This window comes from Rhinatrema bivittatum, chromosome 16, assembly GCF_901001135.1.
Source record: "Rhinatrema bivittatum chromosome 16, aRhiBiv1.1, whole genome shotgun sequence".
Lineage (NCBI taxonomy): Eukaryota > Metazoa > Chordata > Amphibia > Gymnophiona > Rhinatrematidae > Rhinatrema > Rhinatrema bivittatum.
Genome location: NC_042630.1, coordinates 5,395,677 through 5,415,226, shown reverse-complemented (window position 1 = coordinate 5,415,226; position 19,550 = coordinate 5,395,677). Strand labels below are relative to the sequence as shown.

Sequence of the window (19,550 nt, the reverse complement as noted above, 5' to 3'; positions counted from 1 at the left end):
TCCTCCAAACTGCAGGAGTTTGCTGAGTCCAGTTAATGAGTGCTGAAACGTGCTTAGCAGTGGAAAGAAATATGAGTTTGGTGGATGGACAGGAGAAGGAGACGTAGAGCGCTCTCCTCCCTCTTCTGGGCATCCATCGCATACTGCCCCCACGTCAGCACCGCGCTCCCTTCCCTGTGTGACTCCAGTGTCATTAGTGCTTTCATTACACTGGGGAAGGGATCTGCTTGTTCTTCATTTTGAGCTTTCTTAATGTAACTTTCAGGCCCCTTGATTGAGGCAATCTTCATTTTCTCTGAGGTGTTTTTCCTCCTTTGAGTCTATTAGAGCTTTGATTGAGCTGTGAAGAACTATTACACAAAGCATTTTGCTGGATATCTATTTTGGGTGGCATTGTTTCCAGTCACTTGCCTGATCACTCCGTTGACTCTTAGTAAGATGACCTTCCTTCAAAGGGCTAATAACAAACGTCCTGCACACAGTCCCCTCAGCTTTCATTCCATGTCCATCCGTCCCACTTCACTCAGCGATGGCTCGTCGTGGGCACCAGCCTTGGCACAGTTGGTTATTTAAGTGTTCTGCACCAGCTCCATCCTCGGCAGGATGCGTTACACCCAGCAGTGGTCCCTTTGGGAAAGGATCTCTGAAGCCAATCCTAGCTGACATGGCAGGGAAGCAGCCACGACAGACTTTGTGTTACACTAGTGATCCAGGGCAGTGGCTCTATTCCCAGATCATATGCAGGAGATCCCTAAAGGATGGGAAATGTTAGTTTATGGAAAATTAAAGATGTCCTTATGAAATAAATCTGAGTCCTATGTGAGAATATGGCTTCCTCGTGTTAATGCTTCGCAGGAATCCTCCAAACCCAAACACCCTCATTCTGTCAATTGCTTATGAAATGTTTGGGGTAATATTTTGGTCACTAGGGTTGCTGCCCTGTACTCAGATTTGGATTAGGTGCCCCCAAGGCTTGGAAAGTAGAATTTTCCAGTGCAGCTCCCTGCATTAAAATGGATTAAAGCGAGCAGAAGGAGCCATTGGAGAATTTCCTGCTCAAGCCAGAGAGAAGACCCCGTGCAGGGTCACAGCCCATGTACTTCCAGTGATATTGGGAATGCACACTGGGGATGTCGTTTTGAATTCTCCCTGCATACTTTACCATGGGTACGCTGTATCTGTTGTAAAGCAGGAGCAAAGTCTATGGGTGCAGGTCTCCGTTGTCCCAGATGTTCAAAGGGAAGCACAGTGAGGACCCATCATCTTCCAGCCTTCCCTAAACTGCCCCTGCTTCTAAGTTCATTGTCATTGTTACAAGGAAAAGTTACGGAGCTTTGCTTATTTTTGGATAGATCTGTATACAGCATTCACTTAATGCGTTTGACTGCGCAGATACTTTGAGGCACATTTGACTGGTGAAATGTGCCACAGATACATGGAGATAAGAGGGCTGCATGAAGGTATCTGCTGTGTGTATGAATGCTGCAAAGCTTCATAGACCATGAAATCTGTCTGGGTACCTGTGGCAGCACTGCTTTGAGAGAGACAAGATCTGAGGTAACATCACACAACTTCTGCAGTTGCTCCTGACTTTTATTGACAAGGAAAAATATTTACAAGCTGCTGTATAAGCACAATCTGAGTATGCAGAGGTTTTACTTCTCTGCATGGAGTAAATGGATTAATTTTTACGTTTGTAATGCAGAGATCAGTGATTTTATTCTCCCATTCCAGGTAATGTTCTCGTGAAGTCGTGTGTTGCTTCTTCCACATCGCCAGAGAGATTAGTCCCTGACAAACCACTCTCTACTACAAGCATTTTCCTACTTAAAGGCTTTGACTTGGAGATTTGAGCTCACGGTTCCAGTTCCATAGTAAAATCATTGCTACATCTTACTATAACTTCACAGAGGCTGCTCCGAGTAAAGCACTTGCTTCAAAACACAGGGGCTCCCACTCTCTGAGATACACCATCTGGCACAGGTGATACACTAAACACAGGAGAAAGAATCCTAAATGATGCTCAAACTCAGAAACATGCAGGCACAGAGGAAAAAACTGTAAGAAATAGACAGATGGACGGAATCTCTGCTACAGCATGTTCAGCCCTGTGGAAAAGTGCTAATGAAGAATAGATTACATATCACAGTGCAACATGTACACCGGAGAACATTTTGGTTTTGGGTGTCCTTAGTAAGAACCAAAAAATAAATTGATGGAAATAGCAGTTGATCACTTTACCAGGAGATGTCCTTTATACACAGGGTACATTTCACTCTATCTCTTGGTCAACCAGGAGGCTTTTAAAAAAAAAGTTAGAGAAAAATTCGTCTGATCTCTTAAAAAAACACAAAAAAGCTTTTAACTAAATACTTTTCTTAGGGCTTTTTTGACCTCTTTGTTTTTTAGGCTGTAGATCATAGGGTTGAACATCGGGATTAACGCGTTATACAGGACAGCAAAGAGCTTATTTTGAGTGAGGGATTGCGTGGACGTTGGCCTCACATATGAACAAAGCAGAGTCCCATAGAAGAGAATAACGACCGTGAGGTGGGAGGAGCAGGTGGAGAAGGCCTTGCTCCTCCCTTCCGCAGAACGAATCCTCAGGATGGCGGAGATGATGTAAACATAAGAAGTCAGAGTTGTGATAAAGCAGGGCATCCCTACAAAGACAAACATAATATAAGTTATACATTCAATGCTGTAGGTGCTGGTGCAGGAGAGCGTCAGCAGTGCTGAGAGATCACAGAAGAAATGGTTAATCTGATAGTGCCCACAGTAAGAGAAACGAGATATAAGGACAGTGTATGTTACTGGTAGGAGAAGTCCAAGGATCCAGGTCCCGATGGCCATCAGAATGCAGAGTCTCTGATTCATAATCACAGTGTATTGTAGGGGGTGACATATCGCTACGTAGCGGTCAAAAGCCATGACAGCAAGTACAAATAATTCTGTTAAAGCCAAAGAAACAAAAAAATACATTTGTATAAAGCACCCAATTACAGAAATCCTCTGATGCTTCCTTAAGAAGATATCCAGCAGTTTGGGGAGAGTGACAGAGGTGGAAGAGATATCGAGGAAGGACAAGTTACAGAGGAAAAAGTACATGGGGGTGTGCAGTTGAGGGTCCAGGCACGTCAGGGCTATAATAGTGAGGTTCCCCATCAGGATGATCAGGTAAATCAGTAAGAACAGAAGGAAAAGGGGGATTTGTAGCTCTGGATATTCAGGAAACCCCAGAATGATGAACTCTGTCAGTATTGTCAAATTCTGCTTTTCCATGTATTGGGTAAGAGGCAGCGTGGGGGACTCAGAATGAGAAATACAGTTCATCCCAGTGAGACATACAGAGTACCATTGTCATAGGCTTAGTTTGGTTCAATGAAGCCATCAGTCCCCGGAGGTCTGTCATCTGCAAAGTACTCATCCATGGGTAGTTGTTTGTTAAATGTATTTTGGAAGTTGTGAAGTCAATGGAGAGGAAATCACCATCTCATCTACTGCAAGGTCCATTGTACATCTTGATTCTGTAGAAAGAGCACAGACAAAACCCCGAGGGCAGCCCATCGTTAAAGTTTAAGGAGTTCATCACTGGGAGCTCTTGACTAATTTTCTATGCAATGGGTGGACTTGTTAACAATTTTATAGTGAGGAGCAATGCTATTGAGGAGAGGACTGCATTCCTAGCTGGTCTATAAGGAGGCAATTTTCTAACAGCACACGTGAGACAGTTGGCAAAAATAAGTTACACACAATTTTCAAAGTGAACCCCGCCAAAACTACCCACACACAATTACCCCTGCTAAAATGTACACAGAAATATTTCAGCAAATTTATGAGCATACGTTTGAAAATTACAAACCTCTCCCCGGTTCCACCCCCGGGAACAATTCTGCTCATTCTGAGTAAACTTACACATACACAGAGGACTCACACATACACATAAGTTTACCCGCATTTCAGGCATATAAGCAGCCATTCCTGAGGCCAAAGCTCTGTTGTACCCATGAAAATGACCCCTCTCCCTATGGCCAGGGGTTGATCATGCAGCATGACTGTTTTTTCTCATTTCCCCCCCTTTGTACTACATCTTATTGGGTTTGCAACCCTCTCTTCCCCATATCAGACCACAAAAGCTTTGTAATGATCTAGATAGCAACCAATACTAGCATGGCTGCTGCCTGCCCATTCAGACAGTCCCTTATCACCACCAGCAACCTGCTGCACTGATTCGCTTGACACAAGGATTGTATAGCCTGCCAGACCGGTCCGGCTATATGTGTGCCAACATTTCCACCAGGATTTCTGGGCATTAGTGTACTTGCAACCTGCCAGACTGACCCAACTGCTAGTTACTCTTACCAGGACCTCAGTGTAACAAATGGAGTGTGGTAAAGCATAAAACTGTTAACCTAAGGCCCTGAGTCACAGAGACTTCTCGCCCATTCTGTATCTGAGGAACAGACATTGATAAACCAGGGTCTAAATGTTTCTATGCGAACCCTGGAGCTTTAAGTGACATAATGGATGTGGTTGGATTCTTCATTCCTTATCCACTGCTCTTACACAAGGCAAAGGATTGTGGCCCCCAGCTTGCTTCTTGGCTCTTTGGGAAGACCTGCCCTGTCCTCACAGGGGTCGGGAACCTTTTTGGCTGAGAGAGCCATGAACGCCACATATTTTAAAATGTAATTCCGTGAGAGCCATACTAACTACAACCCCCCACCCTCCTGACTCCCCCAAGACCTACCAAATTAATTTACTACAACCCCCTACTCTCCTGACGCCCCCAAGACCTGTCAAATTAATTTACTACCCCCCCCCCCCCCAAGACCTGCCAAAAGTCCCTGGTGATCCAGCGGGGGTCCAGGGCTCGCAGACAAATCTTTAATAAAAAAGTAAAAATCTAACAAAAACCCCCACCCTCCTGATGCCCCCAAGACCTACCAAATTAATTTACTACAACCCCCTACTCTCCTGACGCCCCCAAGACCTGTCAAATTAATTTACTACAACCCCCCCCCCCCCATTCCCAAGACCTGCCAAAAGTCCCTGGTGGTCCAGCGGGGGTCCGGGAGCGATCTCCTGGACTTGGGCTGTAGGCTGCCAGTAGTGAAAATGGCACCGACAGCCCTTTGCCCTCACTATGTCACTGGGGTTGACCAATGGCGGCGGTAGCCCCTGTGACATAGTAAGGGCAAAGGGCTGTCGACGCCATTTTGATTACTGGCAGCAGACAGCCCAAGTCCAGGAGATCACTCCTGGACCGCTCCTGGACCCCCACTGGACCACCAGGGACTTTTGGCAGGTCTTGGGGGGGTCAGGAGGGTGGGGGTTGTAGTAAATTAATTTTGGAGGTCTTGGGGGGCATCAGGAGGGTGGGGGATTTTGTTAGATTTTTACTTTTTTATTGAAGATTTGTCTGCGAGCCAGATGAGGCCATCAAAAGAGCCATATCTGGCTCCTGAGCCATAGGTTCCTGACCCCTGCTCTAGGAGAACATCCAGCTATAACTCCTTACACTTTGCAAAACGAGGGATTCAGGAATTAAGAACACGTCTTCCCTTCTGATATAGGAAAACAGAATAGGACAGCAGGTAAAGACAGTAAGACCCATCCAGTCTGCCCATTTCCCCAATATGTTTCCTGTTGCCCTATTTGTTCTAAACTCCCCACCACTAGGGACCGTCTCTGCTTGTCCTGTGCCTTCTCTACGCTGTCAGCATTTCAGCCAATGCCATTCCACTGGGAGGCTGTTCCACACTTCCTCATCTTCTTCAGCCGCATAATCCCACTTCAAATGAAAAGTTATCATGGAAACGTTTTATCATGTCTATGTTTCACTGCAGCTCAAGGAGGTTTACCTATAGCAAAAAACTGAGAGACAAGCTGGTGCTCAATGGTGCAGAAGCAGTTAGCTGAAGCACATTCCTCGCTGCTCTATCTGCAGTGCTTGGCATTTTGAAACTACCATTTGACATTCCTTGGTGAAAACGCTGGAGGGTTTTTTCCGAGCAAGAGTATGGCTAAACATAAGGGCAAACCCAAAACTTACTCTCCTGAGATTTCAAACCTGTCCTAGTCAGATCAACAAAGTTCTACTGATAAGTTCTGGCAAGTGGGCTGGAATTAGAGTCCAGTTTGTCACCATGGGTGGTTTTTCCCCCAAATGGAAAAGGACTTTCGGTCTGGGAATTTCAGCCACTAGTGGATAGGCGATTGAAATCATGAGCTTAAAGCATCACCCACCAGGAACTTCCTTAAAGATTTATAATAGGGTAGAGAAAGTATTCAAAATAGGTTCCCTAAACCATGTTTATGCCTCTTTCTGTCACAATCAGCAATCAACAGTCCAGAATCAAGGACTTGGGTGTGCGGTACTCTATAACGAGTGATGCAAACCATGCGGCCACTTATGGCACTGCACAAAATGTATACAGGTCCATGTGATATCTCTTTCAACACAAAAGATACTCCAAAAGAAACCAGACACAGTGCAGAAGGACAAAGCTTCACAAATGCAGGAAGAAGCTTCACAAATGAAGGAAGAAACTGTGAGACATCCATCTCACTCCTCTCAGAAAGGCACATGAGGCTCAGAAAAATGTGACGCATCCAGGATCATAACATTTCAATCCCACAAATTTGTGGAAGAGTTTGAGGGTGGACTGAGAAAGCCGATAAACTGAAGAAATACATCTGCCTCACTGGAGAGATGTAGCAAGACAGCGCTAGAAGGCTGGTGTTGGAAACACTGACATTTGCAATATTAATAAATGTCTCAGGTTGTTAGAATCAGAATAACCTCATTATGGGTCAGATGTTCAAATGAACTTACCTGAGTAGCACTCGGTACTGGCATTATCCAACTAAGTTACCTGGCTATGTCAGCCCTGTCCCAGAACGCCTCTGATGTTTTGGAGATAAATCTGCAGTGGTCAATGCAGCAGGATATTTTAATCCCATGGTTTGTCCGGCGAAGTGCCAAACTTAGCTGGACAAACCATTTCAATATAGACCTCACAGTAAATAGATAAAGGCCAAACTGGCCCATTCAGTCTGACCAGCTGAGATTTCTCCATTCTGGTTTCTACCATTCTCTGAAGGGGAGCTTATAAATGCCACGTTTAGAACAAAAACATTTTCACCCTCCACCCCCATGTGTTTTACCTGAACTCTCAACCCTCTTTCCACCACTGCCCTCCATATCTGTCCCAACCATGGCCACATTTTGTTACAATGCTGATGTCCACCACCTCTGACGGTTGGCCATTTCTGGCCTTGTTGTCTTCTTCTCTGATTCTTACAAGACCAACACCTAACTAACAGCCGAACCCCCTTCCATGCCTTACCGTCTAGTTCTTTTTAACAGTGCACACAGCCACCAAAAATAGTGAAGATTTTGTGCAAAATACACAAGCTCCCCAAGCTAACTGAAGTGTGAGCGTCATCCACAGTCACTGCGTGCAGCTTACCCCACTGCTTTCTGGGAAGCCCGGTGCAGTTGTACCACTGTTTACGATTGTGACCACCGCTCCATGCAAGTTATCCCAATGCTCCTAGGGATATAATTTTGGTCACTCCTGGCAGGTTTCCCCAGTCTTCTTGAAGCCTTATGCAGTCATACCAACACTCTTTGTCCATTGGTTCATTTTTTCACCTAAAGTTTTACATGACAGATCAAACCCTCACATGCCCTCCTTCACTTCTTTATCTGCAAAGCTTAAACCAGGTAAGTGCAAGGGACAAAACACCCACGCAAACAGAAATCACTAAGGGTGTATTTTGTTTTTAATAGAATTCATTAGTAAAGGATAAGTTACTTAAAGAATGAGTCCTTGACTCAAACTGCTATAGAATCAAACGGGACATGATAGTGTTCACTCTCATTTAACAACTAACATTGATTAAAACTATGTTACCGAACATTATGGCACCTATGTAAACTGATAGAGGTTAATAGCATTTCTTTTGTGCCTTACTGTAAACCGTTGTGACGGTACCCACCTTAACGACGGTATAGAAAAAGTTTTAAATAAAATAAATCTGTTACCCTCTGCCTGCTCTCACCACTGTGTCTCTCCCAGGCAGGTTTCAGTTCTGCTTTGCTTTTGGCTGCCTCTGCCTCTGCTGGTAGGTTATTTCAGGCATCTATCATCTTCTCGTTTTTTCCTTTGTTCCTTCCTTCCTCTCTCTCATGTCCCCCATCCCTTCCTTCCGCCAGGGAGAACAGGTTGAATGTGCTAAACCTAGGGCTTGTTTTGCAGGCTTTTTATCATTTTTGTAGATGTTTTTTGAACGGACTTCATTCTCTCGATTTCCTTATGAAGGTACGAGCTCTAGAACTGTGCACAATACTTAATGTGGGAGAAGTTCTTAATAGTAATCTAAATAGTCAATATAACCTGCTTTTTTCCAAGCTGATAAAATCTCTACCTATGCAACCGAGAATTTTGTTAGAAGAGCACTGTCTCTGTACAATCTCCTGATCTACTTCTGTCTTAAATGCAACCCTCACTTCTCTTGCGTGACCTCAATGCCCTACGCTCCACTGCCACAACCTACGTCTCCGCCCTCATCTATTCCTGTGCCCTTTTCCACCATCCACTGCAAACAGCACAGATGTTACACCTGACTACCCCATGGACTCCTAAGCACTCTCCTTCCTTATTTTTCTACATCTTTCTCCCTCTCTCCTCACCTCCAGGTCCTGGCTCATTACCCATTTCCTGTCTGAGAAAGTTCTCCCGGTAGAGCCCTCTGCTCCCTCTTCTCTGCATCCAGCACACACTAAGCCCTCCCACCCTGTCACTGCATTTCCCTCATTATATGACTCCTCTGTCACTGGTGCCTTCCAACAGGTTGTAAGTTCTTTGGGATAGGGACCTGCCACCTTCCTTCCTACATGCTGACTCCTACTGACCTCGCTGTCTAATGTTTGTAACCTTACCCAATATGGTGATTTAAATATTATGATAGTTCTTAAATGCTAATGATAAATTGTGGTAAGCTTGCAGTCCTTACCTTCAGGATAACTACTGGGACTGCACCAGATCCTACCCAGTAATCCTCAGCAGTCGGCTGCATTTATACTTCACTGCGGGTCCCTATGGAAAGGCTCCATGAGGAAGGAATGGCACTGGGTGGAGGGAGGGCACAGAAGCAGCAGGGGACCCCCGTACTGTGTCCATGACAGAATTTGTGTTACACTATTGATCGAGTGCAGCGGCTCTAATCCCAGATCGCATGCAGAAGATCCTTAAAGGATGGGAAATGCAAGTTTATGGGAAACCAGCAATGTCATTGTGACCCTTTTACCAGATTTTATGGTAGTCCAAAGGCACATAAATCAATTGCTCTTGGGGCTCTCTTCTTTTGGCATTTCCTAATCTTACTAAGTCCCAAGGAGTGGATTTTTTTTCTCTGGGGGAAATACTTAAACTTTCAGGCCCATGTGGTGAACTGGAATCCTCCCTGAGATGTCCCTGTCTCTTGTTACTCCAGGAACAAGCAGGACACAGAGTGGGTGTTCAACAGAAACATTTACTTTAATTTAGCAGACTTAAAATAATGTTCGGACAATGTGTTACTTGTTCACTTCACTTCCGTGTTGGACCTGGGGCATTTATAGGGAGCTCTCTCTTCTTCACTCCGTGCAGGTGTACTTTTCACTACTCTCTGCGAGCAGCTCACCCCCTTCTTTTATGTGGGAGAAGGGCCCCCGCCAAGAAAGGAAACCTATTCAGGGACACCCCTAAACCCCCCAAAATATCATACCTGCAGCCCAACAGAGTCCCAGAAATATCCAGCTTGTGACCTGCGTTCCCCAGGGTGGAGATCCAGTTGGAGTTGTCCCATTAAATATGAATCTTCTGCTCCAGAATGCCTCATGCAGTTGACCTCTTAGGGGAAAAGGTCCCTTTCTGGATACCAGCAGGGCTCTCTGCAGCCCAGCCACACACAAAACTCTCCTCACTAAACTGCAGCCCTCAAAAATCCAAACTTCACCAGTGGTGAGGAGTCACTGCAGTCCTCTCACTGGATGGGAAGGTACGTACAGGTCTTCTCCCTCCTATCCTCTGGTTATAGGGATTGCCTCATCAGCAGGAACAGGATTCACCCAGGCACAAACAGAAAAGTACTTCCTAATCCCAGGAAGGGATGGCCCCTACCAAAGAAGAGATACTGAGTGATCTCCTGATCCAAAGACAGCTCCTACCTCATCAGAACCCAAACCCTACTGAGCACCCTCACTAAGACTCTGACCTCCCCGCTTCGGGCAAGGACTGGACCAACACAGCCTCAGGGGGTGGAGCTTCAGAAAGTGGTCTGTGCCCATCCTCATCAGCTACAAGCCCAGGGAGCTATGGTCATGGAGAACTTAAGATATAAATCTGAATCATGTGCGGGAATATTTCCTCCTCTTGTTAATGCTATGCACACCTGCTTCACAGGAATCTGCCCATCCCAAACACCCTCATTCTGTCACTTGTTTATAAAATGTTCAGTGTAATATTTCGGTCACTTGGGTTAGTGTTTTATATGCGGATTTGGATTAGGTGTCCTCATGACTTGTATAGGGGACTTTTCTACTGCATCTCGCTGCATTAAAATGGATGAATGCAACTGGATGGTATCATTTCAGAATTTCTCACTCAAAGCGAGTAGAAGAATGTGTGCTGAGTTGTACCCATGTAATTCTGGTGATAATGGGAAAGCACACTGGGGATTTTGTTTTGAAATCTCCCTGCATACTTTACCATGGGTACGCTGCATCTGTTGTAAAGCAGGAGCAAAGTCTAGGGGTTCAGGTCTCCGTTGTCCCAGATGTTCAAAGGGAAGCACAATGAGGACCCAGGACCCATCATCTTCCTGCCTTCCCCTAAACTGCCCCTGCTTCTAAGTTCATTGTCATTGTTACAAGGAAAAGTTACGGAGCTTTGCTTCTTTTTGGATAGATCTGTATACAGCATTCCCTTAATGAGTTTGACTGCGCAGATACTTTGAGGCACATTTGATTGGTGAAATGTGCCACAGATACATGGATATAAGAAGGCTGCATGAAGGTATCTGCTGCATGTACGAATGCTGCAAAGCTTCACAGACCATGAGGTTTGTCTGGGTAACTGTGGCAGCACTGCTTTTATGGAGCTAAGACTTGAAGTAACCTCACACAACTCTATCAGTCATCATTTCAATTTATCTGACCTTTATTGACAAGGAAAATATTTACAAGCTGCTGTACAGACACCGTCTGAGCATGCAGAATTTTTATTTCTCTGTGCAGAGCAGACATTCATTTTCATGATTGTAATGCAGAGATCAGTGATTTTATTCTCCCATTCCAGGTAACGCTCTCGTGAAGTCGTGTGTTGCTTCTTCCACATCACCAGAGAGATTAATCCCTGACAAATCACTCTCTACTACAAGCATTTTCCTACTTAAAGGCTTTGACTTGGAGCTTTGAGCTCACGGTTCCAGTTCCATAGTAAAATCATTGATACATCTTACTATAACTTCACAGAGGCTCCTCGGAGTAAAGCAATTGCTTCAAAACACAGGGACTTCCACTCTGAGATACACCATCTGGCACAGGTGATACACTAAACACAGGAGAAAGCATCCTGAATGATACTCAAACTCAGAAACATGCAGGCACAGAGGAAAAAACTGTAAGAAATGGACAGAGAGATTGTCAGAATCTCTGCTATAGTATTTTCATCCCCGGACAAACTGAATATCACAATGTAGTTTGCACACAGGGAACAGAAACATTTCAAGTCGTTATGGTCTTGAGTTCTGGGTGTCTTTAATCACAACTGAACAATACATTGTTGGGAACATCAGTCATCCACTTTACCAGGAGATGACTTTATATGCCAGGTTAATTTCACACTATCTCTCGGTCATCCAGAAGGTTTTTCAGTCACACAAAGAGAAATTCTGCTTCTGATCTCTAATAAAATAATTTTCTAGTAACTGCTCTTCTTAGGGATTTTTTGACCTCTTGGTTTTTTAGGCTGTAGATCATGGGGTTGAACATTGGGATTAAAGTGTTATACAGGACAGCAAAGAGCTTGTTTCGATCAAGGGACTGTGTGGATGTTGGTCTCATATATGAGAAGAGCATTGACCCATAGAAGAGAACAACGACCATGAGGTGTGAGGAGCACGTGGAGAAGGCTTTGCGTCTCCCCTCAGTGGAACGGATCCTTAGGATGGTGGAGATAATGTAGACATATGATGTCAGGGTTGTGACAAAGCAGGGCAATGCTACAAATACACATATGACGTAAATTATACATTCAATGCTGTAGGTGCTGGTGCAGGAGAGCGTCAGCAGTGCTGAGAGATCACAGAAGAAATGGTTAATCTGATACTGCCCACAGTAAGAGAAGCGAGATACAAGGACAGTGTGGATCACTGGTACTAGAAGTCCAATGATCCAGGTCCCGGTGGCCATCAGTGTACAGTCTCTCTGATTCATAATCAAAGTGTAGCGCAAAGGGTGACATATCGCTACATAGCGGTCATAAGCCATGACAGCAAGAATAAATAATTCTGTTAAAGCCAAAGAAACAAAAAAATACATCTGTGTAAAACACCCAATTACAGAAATATTCTGACGTTTTCTTAAGAAGATATCCAGCAGTTTGGGGAGAGTGACAGAGGTGGAAGAGATATCGAGGAAGGACAAGTTACAGAGGAAAAAGTACATGGGTGTGTGCAGGCGAGGGTCCAGGCACGTCAGGGCTATAATAGTGAGGTTCCCCATCAGGACGATCAGGTAAATCAGTAAGAACAGAACGAAAAGGGGGATTTGTAGATCTGGATATTCAGGGAATCCCAGAATAATGAATTCGGTCACTATTGTCAAGTTTTGTTCTTCCATGTATTGGGTTAGGGGGAAAGGGGGAGTGACAAATAAGGATACTCAGAAAAAAGTAATGTTGTTAGAAACATAGTTCATTCCATGCACAGAAGGACTGAGAAATGCTACCCAGTGAGACGTACAGAGAACCATTGTCCTAGGCTTAGTTTGGTTCAATGAAGCCATCAGCCCCTGGAGTTTTGTCATCTACAAAGTACTCATCCGTATTTGGTTGTTTATTACATGTATTTTGGATGTTGGGTAGTCACTGGAGAGGAAAACACCATCTCATATATTCCAAGCATCATTGGACATCTAGATTCTCTAGAAAAAGCACAGATAAAACCTGAGGTCAGCTCATCATTAAAGTTTAAGGAAGCTAATGGTTAACTTCTGTCCACTGAGTGGGCTTTATATCCCTGCTAATTTACAGTTTTTGAGTGAGAAGGAATGCTGCTGGAGAGGACCACATTGCTAACTGAGAAGTCTTTAAGATGGTAATTTTATAACAGTCCATCAAAACAAACCACATAAAATTACACCTGCAAAACTGTATACAGAACATTTTTGCAAAATTTGTAAATAATTACAAAGCCTTTGTCGAATCCACTCCCAGAACTGTCTTCGCTCAATCCGGGTAAACTTACTTACAGTAAGTCTATCCGCATATCAGGTGGCCATGTTTATAACAAGCTATTGCTGAGGGTAAAGCTATGTTGTAGCCATGGAAAAGCCTTTCAAAATGACCCTCCCTATGAGTAAGGCCAGAGGTTGGTCATGAGCATGACTTCAAGACAGTTTTTGGCCATCTTCCTCCTTTGCACTCTACCTTGTTGGGTCTGCAAGATCTTCTTTTTAGTTTGCACCCAGCATCCCTCCCTTCTCATGTCAAACCACAGAGCATTGTAACAATTTAAGGAGCAACCTAATGTGCTTGTTGCCTGCACATCCAGTCAGTCCCTTACCAGCACCAACCTGTTGCACCAACCCAGCTGACACAAGGAATGTGTTGACTGCCAGACAGATACAGTTACATGAGTGCCTACATTTCTACCAGACTGCCAGACTGACCCAGCTGCATTAATTTTACCATTACAGGATCTCAGTGGAACAAATGGGGCATAGTGAAACTTAAAACTGATAACATTAATGGCCTGAGTCACTGAGGCTTTTCTCCCATTCTGTGTCTATGGAACAGACCTTGATAAACCAGGCTCTAAATGTTTCTATGCAAATCCTAGAGGTTTAAGTGACATAACAGATATCCTTGGACTCTTCAATCCTTATCCACTGCTCTTACACAAGGTCCCCAGCTTGCTTCCTGGTTCTTTGGGAAGGCTTGACCTTTCCTCTTGGAGATCACCCAGCTATAATTCCTTACACTATGCAAAATGAGGCATCCAGGAAAGAATGAAGGAATGAAGAATATTTCTTCCCTCTAAACACAGGAAAATAGAATAGGCAGCAGATAAAGACTGAAAGACTCAATTGGTCTGCCCATTTCCCTAATATGTTACCCGATGCCCTGTTTGATCTAACGTCCTCACCTCTAAGGGCTTTCTTTGCTTGTCATGGGCCTTCCTGTAAGTTGACAATATTGCACTGGGAAGCAATTCCACTCTTTCTGTGAAGAAATATTTTCTTATCTTGCTTCTGATTTCCAGTCATGTAATCCCACTGCAAATGAAGAATTATCGAGGATAACGTTTATTATTTCATACCTTTACTGCAGTTCAAAGAGAGTAACATATAAGAAAACATGAAGGACAAAACAGATTGGAAAGTAAGATGGTGCTCGATGCTGAAGCTCCTTCCTTGCTGCTCTATCTGCAGTTACTGGCATTATGAAACAAACTTTTGACATTTGTAGGAGAAAAGGTTGGGATATTTTTCCATGCAAGAATAAGTTAAACATAAGGGCAAATCCAAAATTTACCTTGCTGATGTTTTAATGCCTCTGCAATTGGATCATCAAGGTTTTATTGAAAATTACCTTACTCTAACAAGTGGATTGGAATTAGAGTCCAGTTTTTTTGCCATAAATGGTTCTTCACCCAATCAGAAGAGGATTTTCCACCATGAATTTCTGCCACCAGTGGACAAGACATCTACCAACATTAATATTTGCGCCTTGTTGTAAACCGTTGTGATGGTACCTAGCTTAACGACGGTATAGAAAAGATTTTAAATAAATAAATAAATAATAAGGTAGAGGAAGCATTCAAAATAGGTTCCCTAAAACATATTTGTTTCTTGTATGCAGCCACCCTCCTGTCCAAACTTCCTGTCACAATCAAAACTCAACAATTTAGAATGAATGACATTAGGGTGCGTTACGCTGCAACCGAAAACAATACAAGCACTGCACAAAATCTACATGAACACACAGATTAATGGCGCCAACCAAATGGTATACCCCTTTTAACATAAGAACATGCGATGCTGGGTCAGACCAAGAGTCCATCAAGCCCAGCATCCTGTTTCCAACAGAGGCCAAACCAGGCTACAAGAACCTGGCAAGTACCCAAACACTAAGAAGATCCCATGCTACTGATGCAATTAATAGCAGTGGCTATTCCCTAAGTAAACTTGATTAATAGCAGTTAATGGACTTCTCCTCCAAGAACTTATCCAAACCTTTTTTTAACCCAGCTACACTAACTGCACTAACCACATCCTCTGGCTACAAATTCCAGAGCTTAATTGTACGTTGAGTGAAAATTCTCCAAATGGGACAAAACAGACACAACCCACAAAGGCCAAACCCTCACAAATACACAATATTATACCCAGAAAGATCCATCACACTCCTCTCAATAAGGCATAGTAGACACAGAGAAATTCAGTGCAGTCAGGATCACAACATTTCACAACACACAAATTGGTAGGAAAGCTCAAAGATAGACTGAGATATAATACATTTCTCTCATTGGAGAAATGCAGGACAGTTGCAGAAGGTTAGGGTTGGAACCACCAATGTTTGCAATGTTAATAAATGCCTCTGGTTGTCAAGCTGAAAATAACCTCATTATGGGTCAGATGTACCAAGATTTTATTTGCAGATAATATCAGAATAAGCAGCCAGTCCAGCCATGACAGTACCGGAAAGTCATGGGCTGACTTTAGATGGACAGCTTTTTCTGCATAGGCAAGAGAAGAATACAACGGAATTTCAATGTAGACAAGTGGAAGGCAGCATATCGTAGCACTACCCGGATGCCAAAGGAATCTGTCACCACATAAGCACTGAAAAGTATCTTGGGAACCTGAGAGCAATCAGCATTGACTGTTAATACAAAATCACCATAGAGCAATGAAGGCTGGTGAAAGACTTCATGGTGATTTGGTACAAACCCAAACCATATAGTAAATAGACTAATACTAATTGGGCCATTCAGCCTGTCCAGTTGAAATTCTGGATCCTACCACTTGTTGGAGATGAGCATATAAATTTCCACCCTTAAAACAAAACCAGCTCGTCCCCTACCCGCCCCCTCCTCATGTATTTTACCTGAACTATTAACCTTTTTTTCTACCACTGCTCTCCATATCTAAAGCGATCAATGCCAAATTCCGTTACAAAGCTGACATCCACCACCTCCATTGGTTGGCCATTTCAGGCCTTGTCATCTTTCTCCATAATTCTTACAAGAGCAGCATTTAATCCAACATCGTTCTATCCCTTACCATTCAGGTTTTGAACAATGCATACAGCCAACAATAGCAAAGCTGTCGTCCAAAATTTCCGGCCTTCCGATGCTCAACTGAGTTTTATCCATGGTCACTGCAGGCTGCTTTCTTGACAACCCGATGCAACTGTACCATTGCTGCTCATGGTTCTGACCGCTCTATGAGAGTTATCCCACCTCTTCTAGGCTTGTGATTATGATCAGTCCTGGCAGGAAAGCGCATGATAGCAGTAGTACTACTAATACTCTCTGCCCCATTGGCCTACAATTTCCCCTTTCTCTTCTGAAGTTTTACATGACAGATCAAACCCTCACATGTTCTCCTTCACTTCTTTATCTGTTACCCTCCGCCTGCTCTCACCACTGTGTCCTGTGTCTCTCCCAGGCAGGTTTAAGTTCTGCCATGGTTTTGGCTGCCTCTGCCTCTGCTGGTAGGTTATTCCGGGCATCTACTATCTTCTCAGTAAAAGAAAGTACTTTCTCATATTTCCTTTGTTCCCTCCTCCCTGGAATTTGATATCATGAGCCTTTGTATGGAATACTTCACCCTCGCACAATTTATTGGAGCCTGCCAACTCTTTCAGTCTTCCTCTCATATCTCCCATCCCTTCTTTCCTCAGTTTGAGTGTCCTAAGCCTTTCTTTGTAGGGAATATCTTGCAGGCTTTGTACCATTTTTGCAGACATTTTTTGAACTGATTGATCCTCTCGATGTCCTTATGAAGGTCCAGCCTTCCGAGCTAAGCTCACAACAAGGTGGGAATCTCACGAGTGACCTATATTGGGGCAATATCACCTCCGTTTTCCTACTTATGTACCAAGCAATCAGTTATAAGAACTCAGTCTCTGCACTGTCTTCTGATCTACATCTCCTCATGCCTGACGTCAACGCCCTGAGCTCCACTGCCACACTCTACGTCTCTGCACTCATCTATTCCTGTGCCCCTTTCCACCTTCCACCGCAAACAGCACAGATGTTACACCTGTATAACCCTCTGACACATATGCAACTCCTTCCTCACTGATCCTTACTTTTGTACATCTTTCTCCCTCTCTCCTCACCTCCAGATCATGGCACATTACCCTCTGCTCCCTCTTCTCTGCATCCAGCACACACTAAGCCCTCCCACCCCCTCACTGCATTTCCCTCCTTATGTGACTCCTCTGTCACTGGTGGCTTCCATCAGGTTGTAAGTTCTTTGGGATAGGGACCTGCCACCTTCCTTTCTACCTGTTGACTCCTACTGATCTCTGTGTCTAATCTTTGTTTTCTTACCCAATATGGTGATTTAAATATTATGATAGCTCTTTAATGCTAATGATAAATTGTGGTAAGCTTGCAGTCCTTACCTTCAGGATAACTACTGGGACTGCACCAGATCCTATCTCGTAATCCTCAGCAGTCGGCTGCATTTATACTTCACTGCGGGTTCCTATGGGAAAGGATCCATGAGGAGAGAATGTCACAGGAGTATCAGGGGACCCTCCTTTGTGTATTTAGTTAGAATATACAATAACCGGGCCAGCCTGGTGGTTCAGTGGCATACTGAAGTCATAGAGAAGTTCCACGGTTTGATCTCCAAGCTGGGTCTTCCACTTCCCTGGTCAGCTGTGGCCTTTGTTCCTGCAGAAGCAGCACTCACAGCCTCTTGAGGAGAGGAAATGGTGGTGGGAGGTGTTATGTGCCAAACACTCTTATGGCGCTTTTCCATGGGTACAAGAATACCATACTTAGATCTTGTGGAAGTATAATTTATTATTGAGCAATATAAGTATTTTTGGGAGATGCTGGATGCCATTTCTCTGACAAACTGACATCTTAATAGATTCAGACAATATGTGATGCCTAATTATAGGGTGACAAGAGCAGAAGGCAACAGACAGAACCTCAGGCTAGAATGTCGATTACAGCTGCATCTGTAAACACAGCCTAAGATATGAAGATTGCCCTGAGCAGCAAGATTTTAACAGAGCAAAGGATTCTCTAAAAAGTGCTGGTAAATGGGCCCCAACTTGTAGACCTGGTCAGGGTAGTTTAGGTTTACTCTATCATGCTGTTGACATGACAACCTATGTAAATGATACTCCAGCTGGTCACGCAACTTCAGAGTTTCAGACCTAGTACTGTATTGTATTTTACCTATAAAAGAAAGATCAGTTCATGTATTCGATGAGATGCTGGTGGTCAGTTTGTCAGAGAACGGCATCCAGCATCTCCCAAGAATATTTATATTGATCAATAAAAAATTATACGTTCCACAAAATCTAAGTACAGTGTTCTTGTACCCATGGAGAAGCGCCATAAGAATGTTTGGCGTATCATAGAGGTGGGGACAGAGGGCAGGAATTCATTGTCCTTGATGCATGGTCCCTGGTCCATCAATGGCTACACTGGGTACATTGGAGAAGGCAGAGGAAAAAAATAAGGGGGAAGAATGAAGTATCGAATGCCAAATTCCAGCCCTGGTTCTAATCGAGATAGACAAACAAGGGAGCAGGAGGAGAACAAGAGTTACAACACACATCGATTAACTAAAGCAGAGGGTCTAAATTATCCCCTGCTAAAAGACAACGCTGCCAAACTGCGAGGTGTCCAAACATAGAAGCTCTTTAATGTTAACGGCAGCAACACCCTGCCATAAAAATGTGCTGAGCTGTCCAATACATGTTCACCATTTCCTGCCTCTGAGGAAGCCATGGGTGCCACACAAGGCGAAGCTTCCAGTGCTTTACTTGAGTCAAGCAAATGGCAACGGTGAGGCCAATATCCAGCAAGGAGACCAGAAGATAAATATCTGGATAAGTTATAAGTAATATGGGTAACTCTACCTGGATAGCTTCAGACCAGCTATTAGTGTAGACTGACGTCCACACAAATTGAGCTGGATAGAGTTCAGTATGACACTATCTGGGTAAATATTATAGTCCATCCCCTTCCCGCCTCCTTATTGTCAGGCTATTTTTGTGCACGATAACATTCTTTGCATGCAG

At 43.9% G+C, this 19,550-nt stretch overlaps 1 protein-coding gene across 1 annotated transcript; it reads right to left on the bottom strand.

The window, feature by feature from the left end:
• Positions 1-11,956: 11,956 nt before the first annotated feature.
• Positions 11,957-12,892, bottom strand: LOC115078475 (olfactory receptor 1019-like). Its single transcript, XM_029581391.1, has one exon. The coding sequence runs from the start codon at positions 12,890-12,892 to the stop codon at positions 11,957-11,959; it is 936 nt and encodes a 311-aa protein (XP_029437251.1).
• Positions 12,893-19,550: the final 6,658 nt, after the last annotated feature.